The sequence below is a fragment of the Panthera leo genome, chromosome E1, assembly GCF_018350215.1.
Source record: "Panthera leo isolate Ple1 chromosome E1, P.leo_Ple1_pat1.1, whole genome shotgun sequence".
Lineage (NCBI taxonomy): Eukaryota > Metazoa > Chordata > Mammalia > Carnivora > Felidae > Panthera > Panthera leo.
Window position 1 is genome coordinate 28,062,035 of NC_056692.1, and position 23,289 is coordinate 28,085,323.

Here is a 23,289-nt window from a genome sequence, read left to right on the forward strand (position 1 = left end):
CAGGTAGGTAGCTAAGGGGACTATATGAGACACTCTTAGAATAACAGCCATTTTTGTGGGTACAAGAGCAGCAGCTTTTAAAACCAAGGGTAAACATTCAGACTTCATTAGGATCCTCAATACAAGCCAGCCAGTAAAATATGGAATCTACCCAGAGGAGCTCAGTCTATCGGATGGTCAAGACAAATAAAACTGGGTCCAAGGTAGCAGTTTCAGCACAGAAAGGGTCTGAGGTTACTAACACAACCCCTCAGCGGGGACAAGGATATATTATTGCCTCGAGCTCACGAACCGCTGCAGCCCCCCTAAGTCCTTTGCCCCATCGAAGATCAGAAGCTGGACATCTCCCCTCTTTCCATTCAGCATCAGACTATCCACGTTCTATCTCCCCCCAGTCAGGGCCCAGTGGAACACCCATCCCTCGAGGAAGTGAGGCCCGATCAAAATCAGAATCATACCGCCATCCCTCTATTCATCGAAAGATCCAGCAAACTCAAACATCAGCTTCCCATGCTGTCCAGACGCAACGGAATGTTAGCCCATCCAGAGAGGAATCAGCACGAAGAGGGGGTGAGAGCAAGCCAGGGCGTGACATCAGTAATCGCTACTCATTAACCCCTGATGCCAAATCCTCTCGCCGGTTGAGTTTTGTAGACCAGAAGGATAACTTACAAATCTTGCAAGAAGACCCACCCTCCAAGGTCCAGTACCCACAAGGGGTCAGAGTTCCCCGTAGGACTTTGGTTTACCCAAAGGATGAAGCAGTCCAAACTGAACCCATCCAAAAGGGTTTGACTGCTACTGAGATCAGATCTCCAAGAAGACCCTCTAGCCCAGAACATAGCAGTGGCCGAGTCAATGCAGACTCTCGGACAGCCCAAAGAAAGATCCCTGGCCAAGAGTGTGAAATGAGTCATCCCAGCCCAATTTACACAGAACCCAAGACTTTGCATAGGAATATGAACTTGGAATCATCCGTCAGACTCTCTATCCTAAAGGATTTGAGTGGTGGACACCGAGTTTCTAGGCGTTCAGATCCTGAGACTATCCCTAAGCAGTCTGTCTACACTGACACCAAGACCTCCCCAAAGAACTTAATATCGTCAGAAGTAGAGTCCAACCTGAGGTCCTCAACTAGAGGAGATGGCGAGGTCAGCCGCAGGGTCACCATCTCCTCAGCGGAACAGTTATACTCAGCTCCCCGTGTGACATCTCGAGCAGTGTCTGAGAACCCCGACAAATCTATGTTTGTCACTCCAGAGCCCAGCTATAAGCAGCACACCCAAAGACCCTCAGAAAGTGTCTGCATGTCCCCAGGACCTGCACTCAGGTATCCAGAACCCTCCCCAAAGCCCTCGGTCCATGCAGAACTGGAACTGACCCCTCGGCCCTTACCCCCTCGGTCCTTACCTAGGTATGGACCTGACTGTTCATGGTGGGCCTTACTCAATCCTGAAGCTGAAACATCCCAAAGCCGGCCGACAACACCTGATTTTGAGTCTAAGTCCCCTCTTCCCCCAGACCCTTTATTGTCCTTTTTTGAAATGGACTCAAGTCCTTTCTGTGAGGAAATGATGTTCCAGAGAGAGAAGGCAAGTCCATCACCACCACCATCAGCAACACCACCACCACTATCACCACCAAAGGAGTCTCCAAACCAGGCACCATTGAGGGAAATGCCACAAGCCCTCAAGCAGACCTCCAAACAACCCACTCAAAGGTTTAGTGCTTTCTTCTTGGGTATGTGAAGAAGCAGACTGCCCAGGTGCAGCCCCAATTTAGTGAGGTGGGACATTGGGGTGGGTAGGAAAGTCAGTCCCCTTCTTCATTCTGGGCCTGCCCCTTTCCTTCCTTGCCAGCTTTTTTGAGCTCCAAGCTAATGACATCAATGACGATGCTTGGGCAGGCATCAGGCATTGATTCTTCCAGGCAAAGCTGCTTAACCTTTCAATGGAAGGTAATAGAGAGTGGTTTTCAGGGTAGGAAGCGCTTCCCAAGAATGGAGATAAAGAACTGAGTTGGGACTAGGGCTGGTTAGGGCTAGTAAAGAAAATAAGGTTCTCAGGTAAATATTCTGACAACAAAGTGGAGAAGGTGAAGCACAGATACGCTAGGACCTAGACTTCCAAGAGGGGAAAGGCATTAACAGTGGCACAGAGGGTGGAGGAAAGGGTGGGGCAGGATTTAGTCCTAGACTGCAGGGGCTTCTTGGAGAGGATCAAGGGCTGAGGGCACCTTTGGATGGAGAAATGTAGAGCCTAAAAGGGAAATGTTAAGTAGTGGGGAGAGAGGTATACATCCCACAGTAAAAAAGAGCAACAATTTCTGTTACTTTCAGATGTGTCTGAGGAAATGTATAATCGTGTCATCTGGTGGCTAAAAGGTCTGTGCTTTTCCCTCCTGTGGGTCCGTTGTCAGGGTTTGGGAGGCAGGAGGACAGGTGGAAGGATGACCGCTATGTATCTACAGAGCTAGGTCTATTAGCACCACACATACTAGAGGGTTGACTATAATTCCACTATTAGAGTCATTCCTTTGGGACTTGGAACCTTTTTCATTTTCAAGAGCCTCCTTTCAATGGGAAGTAGTCATTTCTGAAATGGAGAACAATTTAAGCCTATGCCTTTCAGTTTAGCTAGTCTTACCTCTCATGTGATTTTTAACCCCCCCCCCCAAAAAAAAAGTCACCAAGACAAACTACCCGTTTCACAGTCTTACTCAGGGTTTACCCCGCCCTAATGTAGGTTGATGGGTCTCCTCTTGGGTCTTGTGTCAGAACTCTCCTCAAGCCCCCTTGCCCTGACTTGGGAGGTATTTATTGGCTGCTTCCCAGGCACAATCTCCAGGGATGTCCAGGCCTCTGTCTTGAGGCCATCAGTGGGTCCTGTAGCCAACTCTAGAATCCTTAAGTATCCCCAGGGCCTCGTGACACCCTCCCCCCCCCTTTGTACTCTTGACCTCTCTGGTGGAGAGAGAGGGGACCAACCCTCATATAATGAATATGAGTAACAAAGAGTTCCTGCCTTGAATGTTGTGGCCCAAGATATGCTTTATTCCTGTGAGCATGAGGGAGGCCAGGGCTCTGGATGAGGAAGTCCCTAGGGAGGAGAGAGTCCTGTGAATGCAATCCAGTCCCAACCGCATGAGCTATCAAAGTAATTGGTAGCAAAGAGCAGAGAAAGGCGTCCCTGCCCCTCAGAGAGAGCAAAGCTCTATAAAGCTGAGGTTTAGTAGTGTGGACTCTGGAGTTATAGTATTAGGTTTGAGTCCTGTGTCTAGTATTTTTTCACTGTGACCTTGGTTAAGTTATTTTATTTTTCCAATTGTTAGTTGCCCCAACTGTCAGTGGGAACAATGGCTACCTCTAGGGTTTATAAGAGGACTAACCAAGCTACTACATGTACAGCACTTAGCAAGGTGCCTGGTAACAGTGAGTCCTCAGTATTTACTGCTGTAAATTTACTAGCTGTTGCTATTTGGGCCACTTTCACTAGAAAGGATGTTGGGCCAGGTTATGCCAAAGTCCACTGGAGATCTTTAGTAAAATTCTCTTTTTCCCTTCCTGTTGGTACTCTCTGAATTCCATTTGCTGTCCCTTGGGAATGCCTGACTTCTACTTCTCCATTATGACAGATGAGGAGGTAAGAACACCCCTGGGAAGTTACTTTCAGTCTTCCCATGCTCCCCCTTATCCAAGTCCCTCTCTTAACCTCTCATGGAAGCGGGAATGGAGGGAGACAGACAGAACTCTCCCTATGGTTGGGCAAGTTGTTCACTGCACAAGGGTACCTAGCAGAGAGGGCAAGTGGGGGCTGAAATCTAGCCTGTGTTCTACTTGCCATGCTGTGCACTTGGCGGCGGGGTGGGGGGGGGGGAGCTGCATCTCCCCAGAAGGAGATTTGCACAAAGGTGATCTAAAAGCTGTCTGGGAAACCATACATTGGATCAGCCCCCACTTGGCTCTCCCCTCTTCAGCCTAGGGCAATCCAGAAAGGGAACACTTTTCTGGGTTACACACTATTTGAGTCCTCAACTTGGAAAGGCACAAGGTAAACTCTGCTCTCAGCAGCCCTGTGTCCTGAATTTGGCAAAGAATGTCCTGATTTCAGAGTGCGTTATTCCTATAACTACTTTAGTTCTTCTTGGCCCATGTTTGATAAGATAGTCTGAGCTCTTCCTGCCTCCATTCTTTCTCTCACCCTATCTCTCCCTTACCTAGAGCCTAGCATGGCTTTTAATGGGTCCCATCCATAGGTTAGCCCAGGATGGACAGTTAATTACAGATAGAAAACAAATAAAGGAGGTGGAGCAGGACAGCCTGAGCTCAGATGATGGAACAGCTGAAGGGGAGGTGCCAAAAATGTGGCTGCCACTCCCTCTGCCATGGCTTCTTATTCAGCCCCATGCCCTGAGCTCAACTGTGGGTGGGAACAACTACATTTAGAGATCACCTCCATGAGAGACAGTAAATCCTTCTCTCCCTCTTTCCTTTTGCTCTTCCTTCCTTCCTCCCTCTCTCCCTTCCTTTCATAAACAACTTCATTCAGATGCCTAGCAGAGTGCTAGGCACTACTGGAGAGAGCATTGAAGCCTCAGAGCACACACATTCTTTGGCCATGAGAAACTTACCATCTGGTTGGGGAGATAAGACATGGACAGGAAACATTTAAACAACCATATGAAATAGTTTGTGCTCAAATGTCCAAATAAACGCAACAGACAGAATATGTGCTCTTGGAGGAACTTAGGAGAGAGGGAGTCATTAGGGGATGTGTGTGTGTGGGGGGGTGGTGGTGGTCAGGTTACACTCTCCTTCTCAAAGCTAGAGATATCTTAGTAGCTAGTCTCTTACTTTTGGGAAGGGGTTAGTGTTTTCCCTCATTCTGGATATGACGGTTTTGACTGAGAAAGTTCTTCCCTTTTCTCCCCCATCCTCACCCCCTTTCTTTGTGCATCTTGTTTTAGTTTAGAAAGTCAAAAGCCTTGGCAGCAGAACGGCTCCTTCCCAAAATAGCTCTTATCCTGTCTGGATAATTGCAGCTCTCCAGCCCTGTTCAGCGGCAGAGCTGCTCCCCAGAAGCTGGGAAAAGAAGCTGGGGAGAGACCAGCTGGGCCTGCTGGTGTTCTCTGGCTCTTTGGAAGTGCGGTGTCATGGAGGTGGGCCAGGGACTCCTCACAAACCATGAGAGTGCTAGGCTTTCCCCAGCCTGTCCTCCAGGCTGAATGGCCAACAGACCTTCCCACATTAGAGACGATGGTGCTAGTGTCCAAGGCCTCTAGTTCCTCCGATCTGGGAATGGTTGACCAGATTCCATTCCTGGCAGGAATTCTCTGGTGGCCAGCCACAGCTCCTGGCTTGTGAACAGCAGCATGTTTGTTGTTGAACCTTCACAGGCCCTTCTGGGTCCATAGTTGAGGATGGAGCCTGATTCAACCATCTCTCTCTCTCTCTCTTAAGTGTCAGTCTCCTCCCAAGTGGCTCCTCAAGGCCCTTTTGTCTAAGGAGCAGGGGTTACAGATGCTTCTCATCCTTGGATTGGTAATTTAGGGGCTGGAATCTCCCCAGAGAAGGTTATGCTGGAATGAGGGAATCATTCCTAATGATTTTGTTTTTTTGTATCAAGACTAGCAGAAGCTCAACAGGAAGGTCTTGAGGGTGCCCTATGGTGTCAGCTGGGGCTGTCTTCCCACACGGTCCTGGGGAATTCCTTGGAATAAAGCAGCTCTTGATGGGAGGGGCTTCAATGCTCCGATGGATGGAGCTGCCTTGGCCCTAAGAACCTTGTCCTCAAAGCACCTAACCTACTTGCCCTTGCAAATGACTTCTCAGGCTGTCAGCAGACAAGGTGGTTTACTCCCTTCTATCTCTATCAATTATGCAAGAAACCAACTCTGGAAAATAGGCCAGGAAACAGGGGAGGCCATCTCAGTGATACCTAAGGAAAACTTCAGTGTCTTTAGAGTGACCTGTCATTTGGCCCCTGGGGGATGGTATGACCAGCCTCCTGTTGGCTGTTGAGTCTCAGGGAAGTTTTGCTCAGACTTCCTCGACAGAGAAAAATCCAGAGTCCAGGAGGAACACAGGGAGTCTCTGCATTCATGGGAATGTTAACAGAATCCCAGGATATGGGCTGTCTGAAAGGAACCTTAGAACCATCTTTCCCGCTCCCCTTATTTTCTCTTGCTTTGTACCAAGGCTTATAGTTGAGAGGAGAGAGAACTGAAAGAATGGAGCAGAGCTGCTAAAAATGGGGCAGGACACCTTGGGAGGCTTTTCATAGCAGCCTGACCCTTGATACCCAGCTTCTTTTCGTGTCAGATGGCACCTTGTTCATTTTCAGCTACGATGGGCAGCAAAGTCCAGAGCTGGATGGGAGGCTGGTAACCTCTGACCCACATTGCTATTCCGGGGACAGGCTAGGTTGACCCAACTCAGGATTTGCCTGGGATGTTCCTGGTTTTAGCATCCTGTGTCCTGGGACCCCCACCAGTCCTGGGCAAACTAGGACAAATGGTGACCGTAGGACAGGCTAAAGTGTATTATGCCTCAGCAAGAGCCACTGGAAGCACAGGGCAGGGGGGTGATGTCCTGCCTTCACTGTGAGATCTGAGCAGATTGCTCCCTCTGACTATAAAATGGGGGCAGGAAAATCCTATGCCCCTCCCTTGTGGTCGATGGTAGAACTGAGGCCAGAATCCTTTAGTTTTTTGTTCTTCTCAGAATGATACCACATAGGGAAGAACCTGCCACATTTATTTTAGACTTTCTGGTGTATTTCCAGAAGTTACTTGGTTCCCTGCTTGGAACCCATCTCCAACATTCTATCTTTCTATCAGAGAAGTTTGGTGGTGTTTGAAATGGTGGGGTTTTCAAGTAAGAGGAGAAATAGCAGGCCTGGATAGATTAGAGAGCTTGGCCTCAGAGAGCAAGGAAGCATACTTGGGCGAGGAAGAAAATCTCTAACACAGAAGCCACCCTGACAGCTGCTCAGCCAGAGGAAGGCTATCCTGAGTGATGAAATGACCATGTCCCTTTACCCTCTTCTGCTCAGCTGCCTTTGGCCCAGCTGCCATGAGGGGAGAGGCCAGAGACAGCTGCACCTTGGGGGCCAAGTGCGCGCTTGAAGGAAGGGGACAGAATGTGAGGCAGCTCCTGAGAGAAGCTCAGGCTCTGACGCTGAAGGTGGGAGGGCAGGGCCAAAGTCATTTCCTTGGCACACCCACCATAGGCAAAGTCATTTAGCTCCAAGAGTCTCTATGATGGCTGTTTTTGGGAATTCAGCTCAGTAAGTCTGAAACCAAGACTAGTTTTCTAGAGATGGCGTGGGGTTCAGCTGGAGAAGCTGACTCTACAGTTGGTGGCAGCATGGTCATTCCAATGTCACTTTAGTCAAGGGCTCTTTTCCCATCCCTCTACACTATTACACATGCACATTCCTAATTGTTTGTAGAGAAAGCATTTGAAATTGTCACAGTGATAGTTGCTGATATGGTGTTGATAATTTTATTAGCTGAGATAGTAGCTACCACTCATTTTAGTGCCTGCACCATTCTAAGTGTGTTACCTTAGTGAATCTTCACAGCAACCTTATGAAGTGAACTTTTGCTCCCCATTTTGCAGAGCTGGCTCCTCAAGACTGAGAGCATTTTAGGGAGCACCCTGCCCCAGGGATTCATATGTGGTGTAGAAACCCTTCTTCCATAGCCACATCTTCCTGGAAAGTAACTTATCAATATTTCAGCAGCACCTTCAGATATCACAAAATATGAAGGGAAAGGTTTTAGTGAGGGTAACATTTGTGTCTTTGCATGGAAATTACAAGGCTGGGAGATGAAGTATGAGCTGGCAAGCAGCCAGAATGAAGGGCAAGTTATGGAAGGGTCAGTGAGGCCCAGAGCCTCAAGGCTTGTCTGTGTTCCAAAATCAGAGTGGAAAACTAATCAATGAATCCTTTCAGTCAATTCATATTGATCAGACACCTCCTGGGGGCAGAGTCCTGGTCATTCAGGAGGACATTATATCACATGTTCACTGAATTGAAGTGAATAGAGGTCATACTCGCTGTCCTTGAGGGGCTTATGGTTAGTTTGGAAGAGAAAAGTCTATAGATGGGTCACTTGAAAGAGTGTGGACATCAAAGAACAAAACAAAGTCCAGTGAAATGAGTTAGCAAAGCTTCTAGCATGGAGGCACTTGGAGGGTAAAGTCCAGGTACACACAGGTTTCAACTCCAGGTAATGAAGACCTTTGATAACACACTGCCCAAAGATTGAATGGCAGTAGAGTCAGTTTTTAGTCGTGGGAAACTTTTAAGAAGATGGGATGTAGGGTGGGGGCTCTTGAAGGGGGTCACACACCAATGCATATGTAAGTCTCTTCCATCTCTCAGCTCCTGTGCCCTGCCCTACTGCAGAGAAGGTGTTGGAAAGGCCCTCTGGCAGGCCTCTGGCACTCTACTGGCTCCAGAACTGCCTCTTACCACCGCTAGACAACAGGTGCCAGGAAACAGTGCTCCCTGACATTACCACCCACATTTCATGCCTGATCCAGCATCATGAGACACTGGGGAACATTAGGGGTGGGAGTGAGGTTGAGGGTATTTTGGTTTCTTGCCTTTGCACAGAACTTTCTGGACAGGCTGGCTAAGGTTTCCTTGAAAGACACAACCCGGTAATAGTTCTTTGCCCCTACCAGAGCTCTCTGACTATATCATCAGTGACTCATCACCTCTGGGGGAAGGGAGATACAATTAGTTCTTGTGCCACTTAAGAAAACTCTGCTACTGAGAGGCAAAAGTGGCCTTTGCTAGTCATGCAGATCCGAAATCCTGATTTCCTGTGATAATCACTCTTTATTCTTGGCTTTTGAACCTGGACCTTGACTTTGCCCAAGTACAGCAACCTTATTTAGTTTGGTGCCACACAACCTTCACCCATGGGTAGGCAGGAAAGATCCAATGGAGGGGGCCAGGAATTTTTCCACATAGACCATGCTAGCCTGACCTAAGCAGAGGGACCTCCTGATAGCAGACTGGAGGTGTGTGCTGATCTGAGTTTCCCAGAAGAGTCATCCCTTGTGCCAAACAAAGTGTTCATTCCCCAGACCCTTGGCTTGAAATCCCCACTCCAGCAGTGCATGGGAAATTGTACTCTAGTCAAGGATATCAATTCCTGGTGTGATGTTGAATTTCAAGGAAGAGTCAGACTCTAAGGACTGAGGGGTACCTGAGGCAAGGTTGGCCAGTCCACATGCTAACTGGAGATGGGGAGGAGCACTCAATGGTCAGTGACTCATACAAGGGCAGCTATATTTTGGCCCTGCTTCTGACCAGGTGTCAGACGCTACCTGCACCATCACAGAACACAAGAGCTGGAGTTGGGGGGAGTCCAGTTCTCTCTCAGTGGGGGAAAAAGAGGCCCATGAAGGAGAAGGGATATTCAGGCAGTGAGCTAATTGCCAAAGCTGGTATGGGGTCCTAAGCCAAGGCCAAGTTCTCTCAGAAACTCACAGTGCTTCAGAGTTAGTATGCGAGATTTATGTAGATGGAATGGCTCAAAGTCTGTCTTTAGCTTTTACTTCATCCAACATGCCTCATGTTGGGCAGCTGATGTAGTGATTACAAAGACACTGGTGAGCATCAAGACCCTAAGAGTCTTGGTGTAGAGATGAGTTCCACAGTCCCAGGCCTCTCTTTGGGGCTCACTTCCCTCAAAACAAGCTGGCACCAACATGCCTCAGGACACACAGGGCTTGCTGGGGGCCTGGGCAGCTGGTGCCAGAGCAGAGTTGGGATTCCAGCCACAGCTGAGGATGAGCTAGCTGGGCTGCCTTCTGAGACGTGTCTGTGTCCCCACTTGGACTACAACCAGGACTGGGGGGAGGAGGGAAGTACACTTGCGGAAAACAAGGGTTTGTTTGTGATGCGGCCTGTCTTCCTTGACATAGGTTTTCTCCCCTCGGCCCAGCACTCCCAGCCCAGGCCATGCAGAATGCCAGTGGAAGCACTCAAGAAGTAGTCTTATGAGTGCATACGTGAGTGTTAGTGGCCTATAGCTAGTTCCCAACAGTGGGGCTTTGTGTAGTGAGTTTGATGTTCAGGTCTGACGGCAGCAGCTGCTGCTACTTCTGTAGCCTTCCAATAGCCATTGGTTTCTCTCTAAAGAAACTCTTTCATGTCTTTGTTTTCCTGAGTACAGCTTCAGATCTCTTCATCTACCCCAGGCCTTTTCCAGGAAACTCTCTATACATTCAGAGGCTCCCTCTTATCTGAGCCAAGCTGCTGGCGGTATCCTAGTTTAATCCCCTCATTTTCTGGTGTGGGAACTGAAGTCCAGCGAGGTAAAGTGAGTTGCCCAAGGTCACCCAGCTAGGAAGTTTCCTCCTCAACTTGCTAGCCCGTGAATGCCCCTGATTTCTTTAAGCAATGGCACTCCTTCCGTCCTTCAGTCCACCAGTGCCAAATATCTAATAACGTCTCCAATAGCCATCCCATGTTTTCTGAACGTTTTCTCATCTGTATACCTAGGCCCCCCTCCATCCCTCTGCTAAGTTCTAACTTGATCCCAACCATGACCACTGGTCACAGATCAGACTGAAATAGAATAGGCAGGCTTCTGGGTGTTCTACCAATAGAGAGGGCCATGTCTGTGGACCTGTTTTATTCAAAGTGTATTCAGGCAAATCAGCCTGCCCTGGAGGAGAGTTTGTGGGAGTCAGGAAGAGGCATGCTTCTGGAAACTTTCACAGAAGCCTGACCAGCTCAGCCCTGTATTAGCTCGGAAAATCCTCACCAACCCCCACCCTCTAAGCATCTACTTCTTCCTTGCTGCTGCTGACCCTTCTGAGCCTCTAATGCTTCTAAAGCTGCTGAGGCATCTGTCCCCACAGCATCTCACCTGCTTGCCCAGCATAGACTGGCTCACACCTGGGCTGCCACTTCCCATTCCCCTCAGCCCCAGACAAGACTCTACTGCCCCATAAAGGCCACTCAGCCTCTTCCCTTCCACCTTTCCAGCAGATGATCCCTGGATAATTTATGCAGCAAATCCTCTTTAATCTTTAATCTAGGGTCCTGCAGGAAGGGAACATTTTGTCTCTTCTTCATAGCTTGGGTAAAGGTAGAGAAAGTCTGACATTCTACCTTAGGAGGTGTAGAGGGGGTAGGGACAATCAGTTAACTTGGACATCAGTTGGGTTCATTTCCTGAAAACCTTCGGTAACTAATGGAGTCTCTCCCGACTCGTGGGGCAAACCCCTCTCCTTCGAAAGACCTCTCCTGGGGATGCTAGGTTGGCCTTTCCCTTTTCTTGGGGGATTTGCTCAAGCCCCCACGGTGATGTGCTGCCTGAAGAGGCTACTCTTAGGGGCTGAGTAAGGAAGAGCCAGGTGAGCAGTGCTGCGCTGTCCTGAGCGCCTCTGCTCATCCGGGGGGGTCGCGGGCTGCAAGGCCCGCCTCTCCCCGCAGCCAGCCGCCCGCGGCCGCCTTCAGCTTTGCAGGCGCCCGCGCCTCAGAGGGCAGGCCCCGCCCCAGGGCCGACTCGCCCCGCCCCCGGCCCCGCCCCCGGCCGGTCCGCACTCTGGGCTGCGGGCGGGGGCCGGCGGTCCCTCGAGGTCGGCTCGCAGCTCCGGCCGCGGGTCGCTCGGACGCTGTCCCTGCGGAGCTGGCCCGGCCCGGGCTGCAGCCATGGTAAGGCGCGCGGGCGCGGGGCAGGGCCGGGGCGCGCAGGGCCCGCTGCTCCCAGCGGCTCCGTGGGGACCAGCGGCGCAGCAGCCCCGGCTGTGCCGGGCGGGAGGCGCTGTCTCTGGCTGCTGGTGGTGGACGGCGTTGCGTCGCCGCTTCCAAGTTTCTCGCTCTGATCCGAGCAACGGCGGAGCGGCCCCCGAGGGCTGGGGTGCTGTCCGCGTTTTGGGACCGGGGAGTGGGTCGGTGCTGACGGGAGGTGGGGGGGCCCGCCGGCAGAGACGCGTGTGTTAGGCTGGGGAAGGCGCGTCAGCGACACGCGGAGGTGAGGGTCCCCCGCCCTTTCCTGAGTCAGCTGTTACCTGGATGACCCCTCCTCAGCCACCTACCCTGGGCTCAGGGGCAGCACCAACTTCCTTGGGAAAACACACAGAGGAGGCCTACAAACACTGCCTGCCTCCCGGAGAGGGATGGTGAGACGCTTGGGCCCTCCTTCCCGCAGCCTGGCAAAGGGCATCTCCTGGCTCTTCCCACAGCGCCCTCTGCCCAGGGACCCCTGAGAGAGGGAAGCCTAGCCTACCATCCTACCCTCGGGATCATCTATACATCACTGCCTCTGAGACAGGACCCATGGGGAAGCTTCCTCCTGCTGCATCCTACACTACCCCAAACGAGGTCCCTCTGCAGTGGTGGGGGTGGGGGAACTCATTCCTGCCACCTGCCTGTACTGGAAGGAGAGATACTAACCCCAGTCAGCCTCCTGGATACCCCCAGGTAGGAAGTTTTGATGTCTGACTGTAAGGGTGCCAGCTCTTCTGCCATCCTTGCCAGAGCCTGCCACAAACACATTATGCTGGGTGTCAATGCCTCCGGGCCCCATGCCAGCCTCTCCTCCCAGGTTGGAGGCCCCCCAACATTTGCCCACTGCACTAGGAGGCACAGGCTGTTTACAATAGGAGGAGATCCATGACCAGCCTGTGGGGCAGGATGTTGGCTGTGGGCAGCCTCCAGAAGGGAACTCCCTGGGCCCCATGGAATCAGAAGCTTCCAGGTCTGGAAAGGCCAACCTTTTGGGCTTTTGTCTTTCAAGCTGTGTCCAGGCTGAGGCCCAAGCTTTGGCTAGGAAGTCTTGGTGACTCTGTGACCTTCCCCAGAGGGGGTTCCTGGGAGAGGCCAAGTGGTACTGGTCTTTATCCCTGCCCCACTTCCCTCCACATGGGTACCGTCACACTGATTGTTCCAGTGATAGAAGCCTGGGGAGAACTGACTGTCCCCATTGCCAAGCCCAGCAGGGACCAAGAGGGGCTTTTCTGCCACACACTAAGTTCAGTTCAGCTGAGGTCTTGGTGCTTTCAACTTGGCTGAAGCCACCCTCTAATTAAAAGACATCCCCACCATCACCACAGTCCTCAGCTTTAGGCCTCTTAGGCCGAGTTCTTAGGCTGACTGATTCATGTCAAGCCAGACTTCTCTATAAGAGGTCTCTCTGTGAAAGGAGATCAGTGTCCCAGCCACTATGGAGGTCAGTGGGTACAGTGGGGAGAGCTCCCCAGCCTCCCCTGGAAACCTCCCCAGGGGGTTTTAGTTTGCATGGGAAAAGAATGATAGGCCAACATTAATAACAGTCCTGTGACTTGAGATGTACACTGTCTCTCCTCAGCTTCAAAACAGCTTGAGTTATCTCTCCCCAGCCTTCCTGGGAGGCAAGGAAGGGCCATTCACAACTGGACATTAGAGGCCTGAAATTAAGGCAATATTCAAAATCACAAAGGTTTCTGGACGAACCAGAAACACTGGCCTCCTGATTCCCAGTCAGGTGCTCCATCTGCACCCTTCCAGCCAAGCCCTTCAGTTTGTCTCCCACCTAATTGGCAACTCTGAAGCCTCTGGGATGCCAGCCTCCCTTTGGTCTCTCAGAGAACGAGTGCTAGCAGCTCTTCCATTGACTCTCTAGAAGCAGTGGGGTGATGGAAGTGATATGGGTCCCCATGAGTCAGAGGTCAGGTATCCTAGGGTGGGAGGAGTCCTTTTGTGGCTGGGACTCTGCAGGGAAATCTAGGGGCAGATGTCTGAAGAGACTGGGGTTCTCTGCTGGAAAACACAAAGGGACGTTTGGGAAGAAAAGCAGGGCTGTTCTCATGAGAACATATTTCTAGGGGATTATAGGACATCCCACCCTACTTCAGCACTGCTTAAAGTTAAGGTGAAAGAGATTGGAGTCCTTTGACAGTGGAGTCTCCTGGGTGGCTGTCCCCGTGTACTGATGGGCCAGGTCACCTTGGGGACAGCTCATGACCCTCTGGCAGGCCTCGGTGCCCTTGGGGGTTAACAGGAGAGGCCAGGTGGATCAAGAGCCTGTGCTGCAGACAGACTCGGGAGGCTGGTGCTGTGCCCACCGGGGTAGGCAGCGGGCAGGCGTCATGAGACAGCCAATCAGAGTTGGAGGGGACTGCAGAGAGACAGAGTGATCCTGCTGCAGCCGAGCTGTCCTTGGAGGGTGGGAGCCAAGGGAAAGGGAGGAGGATGGGGTGGGGAACGACATTCCACAAGCTGTTTTGGCCCTTGACAGAGACAGGGAGGGGGGAGGGGGGCCAAAGAGAAAGGGAAAGGAGCAAGCCAGGAAGCTGGATTACAAGAGCATTGAGACCAGGTTGTTTCCGTGTGTGAGCAACTTTTCCTGGGCGATAAAATTAGACCTAGAGCTTGCCGACAGGGTATCTGAAGTGTGGGAGGGACATGGACCATTCACTGGGATGGCAAGGTAGTGCTGTCCCTGAGGACAGGACTGAAGCTGGGGTAAGGTGCTACCCTGGGAGCTGGGGGTGGGGAAGGACAGGCAGCAGGTGAGGAGGAGCCTAGTGCCTGACGCCTTGTCTAGGGCCTCTGTGGGCCGCTTCCTGCTGACAAGTAGCCAGGACTGGCAGGGAGAATGATGCTGGGTTCCTGGTGACTTTTGGAAGACTGGATGGTAGGGGTCCCAATCAGGGCCTTCCTTTCTTTTTTAACTGCTGCCCCTCTGCTCAGTGCTCCTGGGGAAACCAGGTGGAACACAGTCTTCTTTCTTCCACCCTGACCAACTGCTGGGTCACTGTGGGGTCATGCAGAGAGGCGGGATTTCCTGGAATTCCCCAGACTCTAGCTGCCGGAAAACAGGACCTGTGGGACCCCACCCTCCTCAGTCCCATCTCTTCTCTGTTGCATATAATTAATTGTCCAAGCTGGGACACTTTTGAGAGTGAAAAGGGGCACAATTAATCATTATGCTGCAACAACAAACAAACTGAGATGTACAGTTGCTCCATGGGATCCCATAAATACTTTTGCTGAGAAAAGCCTGTTAGGTCAGGCTTGCTTCAGGACACCCTCTTTTGGTCACTAAGCCCCCACATGCTGGTTCCAGTTTCAGTCTAAAGGGCCTCTTTCCTCCCCTCTGTCCAGGCAAGCCTTGGAGATGATGGCTATAAGCAGGTGTGGGGACTTGAGAGGTGACAGCCTAGAAGTAGTTCTTAGGGGACTTTTCCCTGTAGCCTCTAAATCACTTCCCTCTAGCATAAACCTGGCAATGTGTATGTCTGCCTCCTTCAATTCTTCCCTTTGTAAAAAGGGGACCTGCAGAAGACTGTGGCCATCTTCTCTCCCTCCACCCTGGCCGGGTCTCCACAGTGGTCCGGGATAGCCCCCACTGGCTTGGCCAATCCCCAGGGAGTGAGTCAGCCTCTGAAGCCAGCCCTTGTCCATTGTCTGGAGGTGGCATGTGGGTATTGTGAGGCAGAGCTGAGCCCAGCACTGCCAGGCACTCCACAAAGGGGACTGGCCCCCAAAGGAGAGAGGAAGTTTTAGGGTCTAGAGTTGGTGGCAGGAGTGGGGGGAAGTGGCCTCTCTTCCAGGTTGGGAGATGGGGTGGAACAGGTCTCTACACAGAGCCAGTCATTGTTTGTCCACCCCACTGTGGTTCACCATTGGGGCCAGATCCCCTCCTGTGTGGCTGGCTGAATCTTACTCCAGGCAGAGGGGGCAAAAGACAACCGATGGGTGCTGTCTCCTATGTGTCCCTCACAGGTAGGGGCTTTCAGCAGCCTACTGTCCTCCCATCCTCCCTCACTGGGTCCCTTCCAGCTCCCTTCTACCCTGCACTCAGCATCCACTGGTGGGTTTGCCCTAGTCTCCTGGGGCCTACCCTCAGGCTCTGGTGTGGCACGGTGTCTGGAATAAGGGACAGAGGTGTCAGATCAACTGTACTGAGCTCCGGGCAGTGAGCCCTGGAGAGTGAGCACCCCCAGTAGAGTCTGCATCTCCCTCCCAGAGCTCACTGACCTGCAGTGACAGGAGGCACAGGGCCCCCTGCTGGCTCTTGATTTACCTGGGGCTGGCAGGTCCCTTCTCCCCTCCCTACTTCCCTCCTGCCCCTGTCCCGTTCTGACTGACTCTCTGCACTGTCCTTGAATCCTGAGCCCACATCCTCGTCTCAGTTCTAATGCCTCTGTTGCTCCCCCTTATTCAGTCTGACTTCCTGGCCTTTAGGGCATTCTCTGGCCTCTGGCTTGGCCAGACCCCCCAGGAAGGGCAGGGCAGCAGGCACCCTGTCAAGAGGGAACATCAGGACTGGAGCTTCTCTGATCCCAAGAACAGTTGCTGCCTGCAACAACTGGGGGCTGCCTAGGGCTGCTCCAGGACTCCAGGGTCTTTCCTGGCATCTCAGCTGGGGAGGCACATGAGCAGGTGAGGGAGGAATGGTGAGCACTTCCTCTGGCTTAGCTGCTAGTGCAGTTTCTTTTCCCTTCTAACCACAATCGCTTTCCTGTCTCTCCCTCTCACCTTCTCTGGACTTCCTCCTTCATTCTTCCCTTCATGCCACCTACCCACTCCCCCCATCCTCCCACCACCTCCCCTCCAACCCCCAGATCAAGCGCTTCCTGGAGGACACGGATGATGCAGAATTGAACAAGTTCGTGAAGGATTTCCCAGGAAGCGAGAGCTGCCACCAACCAGAGGCCAAGACCTGGGTGTCCAGGCCCCAAGTTCTGGAGCCAAAGCCCCAGGCCCCGGACCTCTACCAGGATGACCTGGAGTTCAAAGGCCCCTCGTGGCCCCAGCCCTCTGACAGCCAGCAGTACTTCTCTGCCTCAGCCCCTCTCAGCCCCTCAGCCCGACCCCGCAGCCCATGGGGCAAGCTTGATCCCTATGACTCCTCTGAGGTAGAGCCTCCAGCCCTGTCTTTGCCTTTCAGTGGGCTGGTGCTGGAAGACCCAGGGAGGGAGCAGAGAGATACCGAGTGTCTGTGCATGTATGTGCATGTGTGTGTATAGGTGTGCACATATGCATGCATGCATGTTGAGCTGGGGCCTCTCCTGTCTAGTGTCAGCACCAGTTCTGCAGTGTTGGCCCCCACGTGCATTGGAAACTGACTATCAGCAGGGGCAGGAGCCCTGCTGGTGGCCCCAGATGGGGCCTCAAGGGAGTTTGACACCATTCCTCTAGGGCTGGGGCCAAGACCTAGGAGGGAAGGAGAAGGTGTTGGGTCCTGGGACCCCTCCTGCCTCTCACTCTGACACACTCTGCCTTCCTGTCCATTAGGATGACAAGGAGTATGTGGGCTTTGCGACCCTCCCCAATCAAGTTCACCGAAAGTCTGTGAAGAAAGGCTTTGACTTTACCCTCATGGTGGCAGGTAGAGCTGGGGAAGGACTGGGCTAGGCAGGGGGTGTTTCAGGTGGGGCTGGTATGTATTTGGGGAGGAGGTATGGGTAAGGAGGAAAAAGCAGCCAGCAGCCATGCAGTTTTGCAAAGTAGCCAGGAGCCATGGGTGGCCAAAAGTGTGTATGTGTGTGTTGGGGGGAGGGGGGTTGAAATGGTACAAAGAACACCTGACCAACAATTTTCTAGTATTTGCCTTGTTCTGTGTGACCTTGGGCAACCTCTTATCCTCACTGAGCCTCATTCAAATAAGAAGGCTACACAAGCTGTTTTCTCTGCTTCCTTCTGGCTCTAAAACGCTATGGTTCAGTTGGTCTCTTCCCAATTTGATGAAAAAGCAGCTCTCTACACACCTTGTTCTGGTGGGGTTGCCTTTTGGCTATAGATCTTATCTTCTGTCCTCTCTCGCTTGTCAGGAGAGTCTGGACTGGGGAAATCCACTCTTATCAATAGCCTCTTCCTCACTGATCTGTACCGGGACCGGAAACTCCTCAGTGCTGAAGGTAAAGCAAGGAGAGGGGCATGGAGACTGGCATGCAGACTTGACCTGGGAAATCAAACTCATGCCACAGCCTGGGGGCTGGGGCCTTCCCCAGCATGCAGGAAACCATGGCTTCCTAGAGGGCCTTGATGGCATCTCTCCATAGGCCTATCTAGCCTGGCAGCCCACCAGCCAGCTCCCTAAAGATTTGGGTGCTGAAGCCAGGCAGGGACCAGAATCCTGCTCTCTGAGTGAGTCTCTGACCCCCAAAGGATTCCAGGAATCCAAGAAAAGAGCCGGGAGCAGAGAAGAGGCTGGGGCCAGAGCCAACAGCCACCGGCATTTCCTGTGTTGGGAAATGTGCTCCTTGCTGGTTCCCAGAGAACAGGCCCCCAGGCGGCCTGGGGTGGGAAGGGGGGCAGTGTGGATGAGGCATTCTGGGCAGCAAAGCTGATTGGGGTGGGCGCTTTGTCCTGACTGGGCAGGTCCTTGCCCTTGCCCTGGTCTCAGTTTCCCTTTTCTGCAGAGCGGATCATGCAAACTGTGGAGATCACTAAACATGCAGTGGACATAGAAGAGAAGGGTGTGAGGCTACGGCTCACCATTGTGGACACGCCGGGTTTTGGGGATGCAGTCAACAACACAGAGTGGTATGTCTGACCACGCACAGCCCCAGCTGCCCCCTTCCCATTACACACACACATACATCCACGGATGCACACATAAGCACAGACATAGCCACAATTGTCAGGAGTTTATGGCCTTTGAGCATGCCACCACCCTTTACAGGGCAGCTGAAGTGAGAGGAAAAGAGTGGGAATAGAAGATCTTTTTTTGTTTATTTTTTCCTATTTATTTATTTATTTTTAATTTACATCCAACTTAGTTAGCATATAGTGCAATTATGATTTCTGGAGTAGATTCCAGTGATTCATCCCCTATGTATAACACCCAGTGCTCATCCCAACAAGTGTCTTCCTTAATGCCCCTTGCCCATTTAACCCATCCCCCCCACCCACAACCCCTCTAGCAACCCTCAGTTTGTTCTCTGTATTTAAGAGTCTCTTATGTTTTGACCCCTCCTTGTTTTTATATTATTTTTGCTTCCCTTCCTTTATGTTCGTCTGTTTTGTATCTTAAATACCACATACGAGTGAAGTCATATGATATTTGTCTTTCTCTGACTAATTTCACTTAGCATAATACTTAGCATCTTGCAAATGGCAAGATTTCACTCTTTTTGATTGCTGAATAATACTCCATTGTGTGTGTGTGTGTGTGTGTGTGTGTGTGTGTGTGTGTGTGTGTGTGTATGTGTGTGTGTGTGTGTATCACATCTTCTTTATCTGGGAATAGATGATCTTTAATGAACTTTCTGACTCTGACCTAATGTACTTTCTGTAATGGGGGTGAAGACACAAGATAAGAAAGAAGAGCCTCAAAAAAAGCAAACACATGTGGAAACATGTAGCACAGGGCCAGACATCTAGTAGGGGCTCAATAAACACCACCTCCCCTCCTTCCTTTTCTTTCACCAGCAACATTTTAGGTGCCACAAACAAGTTTATTAAAGGGATGAGAGTGCACTGAGGGAGTGGTGAGGAGGAGAAAGAGGAGGCAAAGGGTAAAAAAATAGGTTGAACTTTGTTTAAATTCCAGGCGTCCTCTAGGCTACCTTCCAGAAGAAGAGGTGGCTTTGCCACATACCCCATCACCCTTGGCTTTATTTTTTCAGAAACTGGAGGGATGCTTAGATAATGGTCAGACCTAAGTGAGTAGATGAGAAGGAGGATGAATGATAAAGACAGGAGAAAAGGTGGTGTCCTTGATGAAGAAGTTAGGCAGGCAGTGTTAAGATGGCTAGCCCAAGAGTTCAGATCTTGGGTCAGCATATAGTAACTGCGTGGTCTTCAGCAAATGACTGCATTCCTGTTTCTTCAGTTGAAACATACTGGCCCTTACCATCTTATCCAGTTGATCTGAAAATCACCCAGAATGATGCATGTGAATGTGTATTAGCAACTAAAGTAGGGTGTCCAGGTGGCTCTGTCGGTTAAGTGTCCAACTCTTGGTTTCAGCTCAGGTCATGATCTCACGGTTCATGAGATGGAGCCCTGTGTTGGTCTCTGGGCTGACAGTGTTGAACCTGCTCGGGATTCTCTCTCTCCCTTTCTCTCTCTCTGCTCCTTCCCTGCTCACGTGTATGCTCTCTCTCTCTCTCTCTCAAAACAAATAAACATAAAAAAAACCCTAAAGTAAAGGGTTGTTTACATTATACCCATTATAATTGCAGCACCAGTGCAAAATGTAAATGCAGGGCCCCTTGGTTAGAATGATTAAGAATTTCAAGACAGCCACAGCAGAGAAGCAAACCAAGCATAGGCCCTTCTGAGATCGGGACCTGGTGTTGATTGCACAGTTTGCACTCCCAGAAAGCTGACCCTGGGTAATTGCCTCACAGACTCATCAGACTCTTACAGACCTTTCTGTGCTCTGAATCCTCAGCACATGCTTTATCATTAAAACATGTGATTTTCAGCTCGGCACACTGGTTCATCTTCAGCTTCAGTGTCTTAGTCTTGAGGGGAGGGCCATTTTTTCTTATATTCTTGCCACAGCACTGTGCTGGCACATGGTACATGGTCTCCTGATGTAAATATTCCTGATGGATCGAGGTGGCCTCCGTGTCATCATTACCCTTTTTACTCTCGGTATATGCCTCAGTACACTGGGCTTGCCATGAAACTGTACCCAAACCAGCACCTGGTTCCTACTGTAGCAAGTATCACCCTCTCCTTCAATCAACCTACGTACCTTTCCTTTCCTTCCACAAGAATAATCATTTCATTTGCTTGGCACTTCACAGTATACAGTGCACCTCCACATATACTTTAGTCAACAAGTAGGAGTTTATTGAGCATATACTAGGTGTCCAACCAGTGCTGGGCATTTTAAGGGATACAGAACAAGTATGAATCATCCTTGTCACTGAGAGGCTTATGGTCTAGTGGCAGCGGGGATGGGAAGGGGGGGCAGCAGTTCTCTAACATACGTGTCAATCAACTTAAGTTAGTAAATAGGTCAGACAGTGTAGTGGCAGACACAGAGACGAGTCAGAAGGCCAAGTGTGTATATGTATACATATATATTTACAGTGTGGTGGAGAGAAGGGGAGAATAGTGTACATAGATGTACACTGGAAGGAGCCTTCATGGAAGGGTGGGTTTAGAGTAGAACCACATAAATAAAGGTTCTGAGGCTGGACTGTGAACCTGTCTGAGGGCTGTCCTGGCTTCCAATTGGTGTTCACCTGCAGGCACCTTATTCTTATTGGTTTGTTTGGTCACCTAGCCTTTTTTCCTCTCATCATACTAGCATTTATTGAACTTTGCCTGTGTGCTTAGTCTGATTTTCTATTGGGACATGTCAGATGCACCCCTGTCCCACCCAGGGACCTCCCTGAAGATGTAGTAAAGCAAGCCAGGGGATAACAGAGTCTTGAAAACACTGCTCAGGATGTGGGCTACTCTGTAGTCCCAAAGCTCACGAGGCAGCCCCCACTCCTACAGTTTCTCTGCTTGTCTGTCCCTGCTCCAGCTGGAAGCCTGTGGCAGAATACATCGATCAGCAGTTTGAGCAGTATTTCCGAGATGAGAGTGGCCTGAACCGCAAGAACATTCAAGACAACAGGGTGCACTGCTGCCTGTACTTCATCTCACCCTTCGGCCACGGGTATGGTCTGAGCCTGAGGCTCCCAACACTACCAGGTGCTGCCAAGGGAACAGGCTGGGAGCACCAGGGCAGGGCTGCCACTAGCAGGTGGTCACAGATTCCTATCTCCCAGGCTCCGGCCATTGGATGTTGAATTCATGAAGGCCCTGCATCAGCGGGTCAACATCGTGCCTATCTTGGCTAAGGCGGACACACTGACCCCTCCTGAAGTGGAGCGCAAGAAACGCAAAGTGAGGGAAGCCGGTGGGGGGAGGGTAGCAACTGGGCTTCTGGAAAGGATGGGGTCCCCAGAACTGTGGGCCCTCATGTGTTTGCCAGATCCGAGAGGAGATTGAGCGCTTTGGAATCAAGGTCTATCAGTTCCCGGACTGTGACTCTGATGAGGATGAAGACTTCAAATTACAGGACCAAGCCCTAAAGGTGGGGCTACGTGAGGGCATCCCTTTCCATCTTGTTTCTTCTGGGCAGAAGAGGGAAGTGGAATTCTATATATAAGGGGTGGGAGAGCACGCTGGTTTTCTAGAGTGAAGCAGAAAAGATAAAGATATAGGTGAAAAAGAACAGGTGAGAATAGGGAGTATTGACCAGGCACCCTTAACTTCTTCCAGGAAAGTATCCCATTTGCTGTAATTGGCAGCAACACTGTGGTAGAGGCCAGAGGGCGGCGAGTTCGGGGTCGTCTCTACCCCTGGGGCATCGTGGAAGGTAAAGCATTGAGCTGGTGACCTGGGTATCTCCTTGCCCTCAGTGGCTCTCCCAGTGCTCCTGGTTGACCCCTAGCCTTGCTGTGCAGTGGAAAATCCAGGACACTGCGACTTTGTGAAGCTGAGGACAATGCTGGTGCGTACTCACATGCAGGACCTGAAGGATGTGACACGGGAGACACATTATGAGAACTACCGGGCACAGTGCATCCAGAGCATGACCCGCCTGGTGGTGAAAGAGAGGAATCGCAAGTATGACCAGAAGCCAGGACAGAGCTGGCAAGGGTGGGGATCCCAAGCACAGCCTTGAGTGAGACCAAGCCCTTCCTTTGTTCTTCTACAGACCCTGGGCTCAATCCAAGCAGGTGCTGGGGTCCCCCTAGCCTTACCAACCCTACTTTCCCCTTCCCCTCAGCAAACTGACTCGAGAGAGTGGTACCGACTTCCCCATCCCTGCTGTCCCACCAGGGACAGATCCAGAAACTGAGAGGCTGATCCGAGAGAAAGATGAGGAGGTGAGAGCAGTGTGGGGTGGTAGGGGTTGACAGCCTGGGGGCAGTCCCTGCTTAACTATAAACCTCAGTATTTCTATCTGGGTTTAATGGTCCATTAAACCACCTGGACTTGTGGTTCAATGGTTCTACCCAGGGTCTCCATCACACCTCTGGGCTTCCATGGCCCTGGCTCAAGGGATTAGAGCTTGGGGGCACTTTGTTAACACTATAGGACTCTCTAAAAGGCCCCATTTTGATGCGTGTGCCTGTTCCAGCTGCGGCGGATGCAGGAGATGCTGCACAAAATCCAAAGACAGATGAAGGAGACCCATTAGCTGGCTTTCAATCCTGGATATTTAAATCTCCTCTTCATCCTGCCCAGGCCGGCCCGTCCCAGCACCAGCTCTGCTCAGGCCCCTGCAGCTACTGCCACTTCGCCTTACATCCCTGCTGCCTCCCCAGAGACTCAGAGGAAATAAAGTTTAACAAATCTATGGCTGCCA

At 51.3% G+C, this 23,289-nt stretch overlaps 1 protein-coding gene across 10 annotated transcripts; it reads left to right on the forward strand.

Moving 5' to 3' along the window:
- Positions 1-40: 40 nt before the first annotated feature.
- SEPTIN4 (septin 4) lies at positions 41-23,289 on the forward strand. Of its 10 annotated transcripts, XM_042915283.1 has the most exons (15): positions 1,253-1,330; positions 1,522-1,740; positions 2,339-2,383; positions 3,634-3,641; positions 16,583-16,876; positions 17,256-17,349; positions 17,792-17,878; positions 18,383-18,506; positions 21,454-21,588; positions 21,701-21,818; positions 21,907-22,008; positions 22,197-22,293; positions 22,382-22,544; positions 22,708-22,807; positions 23,062-23,289. In XM_042915283.1, the coding sequence occupies exons 2-15, from the start codon at positions 1,545-1,547 to the stop codon at positions 23,119-23,121; spliced, it is 1,623 nt and encodes a 540-aa protein (XP_042771217.1). In that variant the 5' UTR covers positions 1,253-1,330; positions 1,522-1,544; the 3' UTR covers positions 23,122-23,289. The 10 variants fall into 10 exon arrangements, 9 of the variants coding, with proteins under 9 accessions (XP_042771215.1, XP_042771216.1, XP_042771217.1 ...); XM_042915281.1 differs by having other exon boundaries at positions 43-1,740; XM_042915285.1 differs by lacking the exon at positions 1,522-1,740 and having other exon boundaries at positions 1,264-1,330.

Coding starts and splice junctions, on each gene's coding strand:
- SEPTIN4 (XM_042915281.1), top strand. CDS start 141: ATGGAATCTACCCAGAGGAGCTCAGTCTATCGGATGGTCAAGACAAAT. Junction 21,589..21,700: donor ATCTCACCCTTCGGCCACGG/GTATGGTCTGAG, acceptor CCTATCTCCCAG/GCTCCGGCCATTGGATGTTG. Junction 22,808..23,061: donor TCCGAGAGAAAGATGAGGAG/GTGAGAGCAGTG, acceptor TGCCTGTTCCAG/CTGCGGCGGATGCAGGAGAT.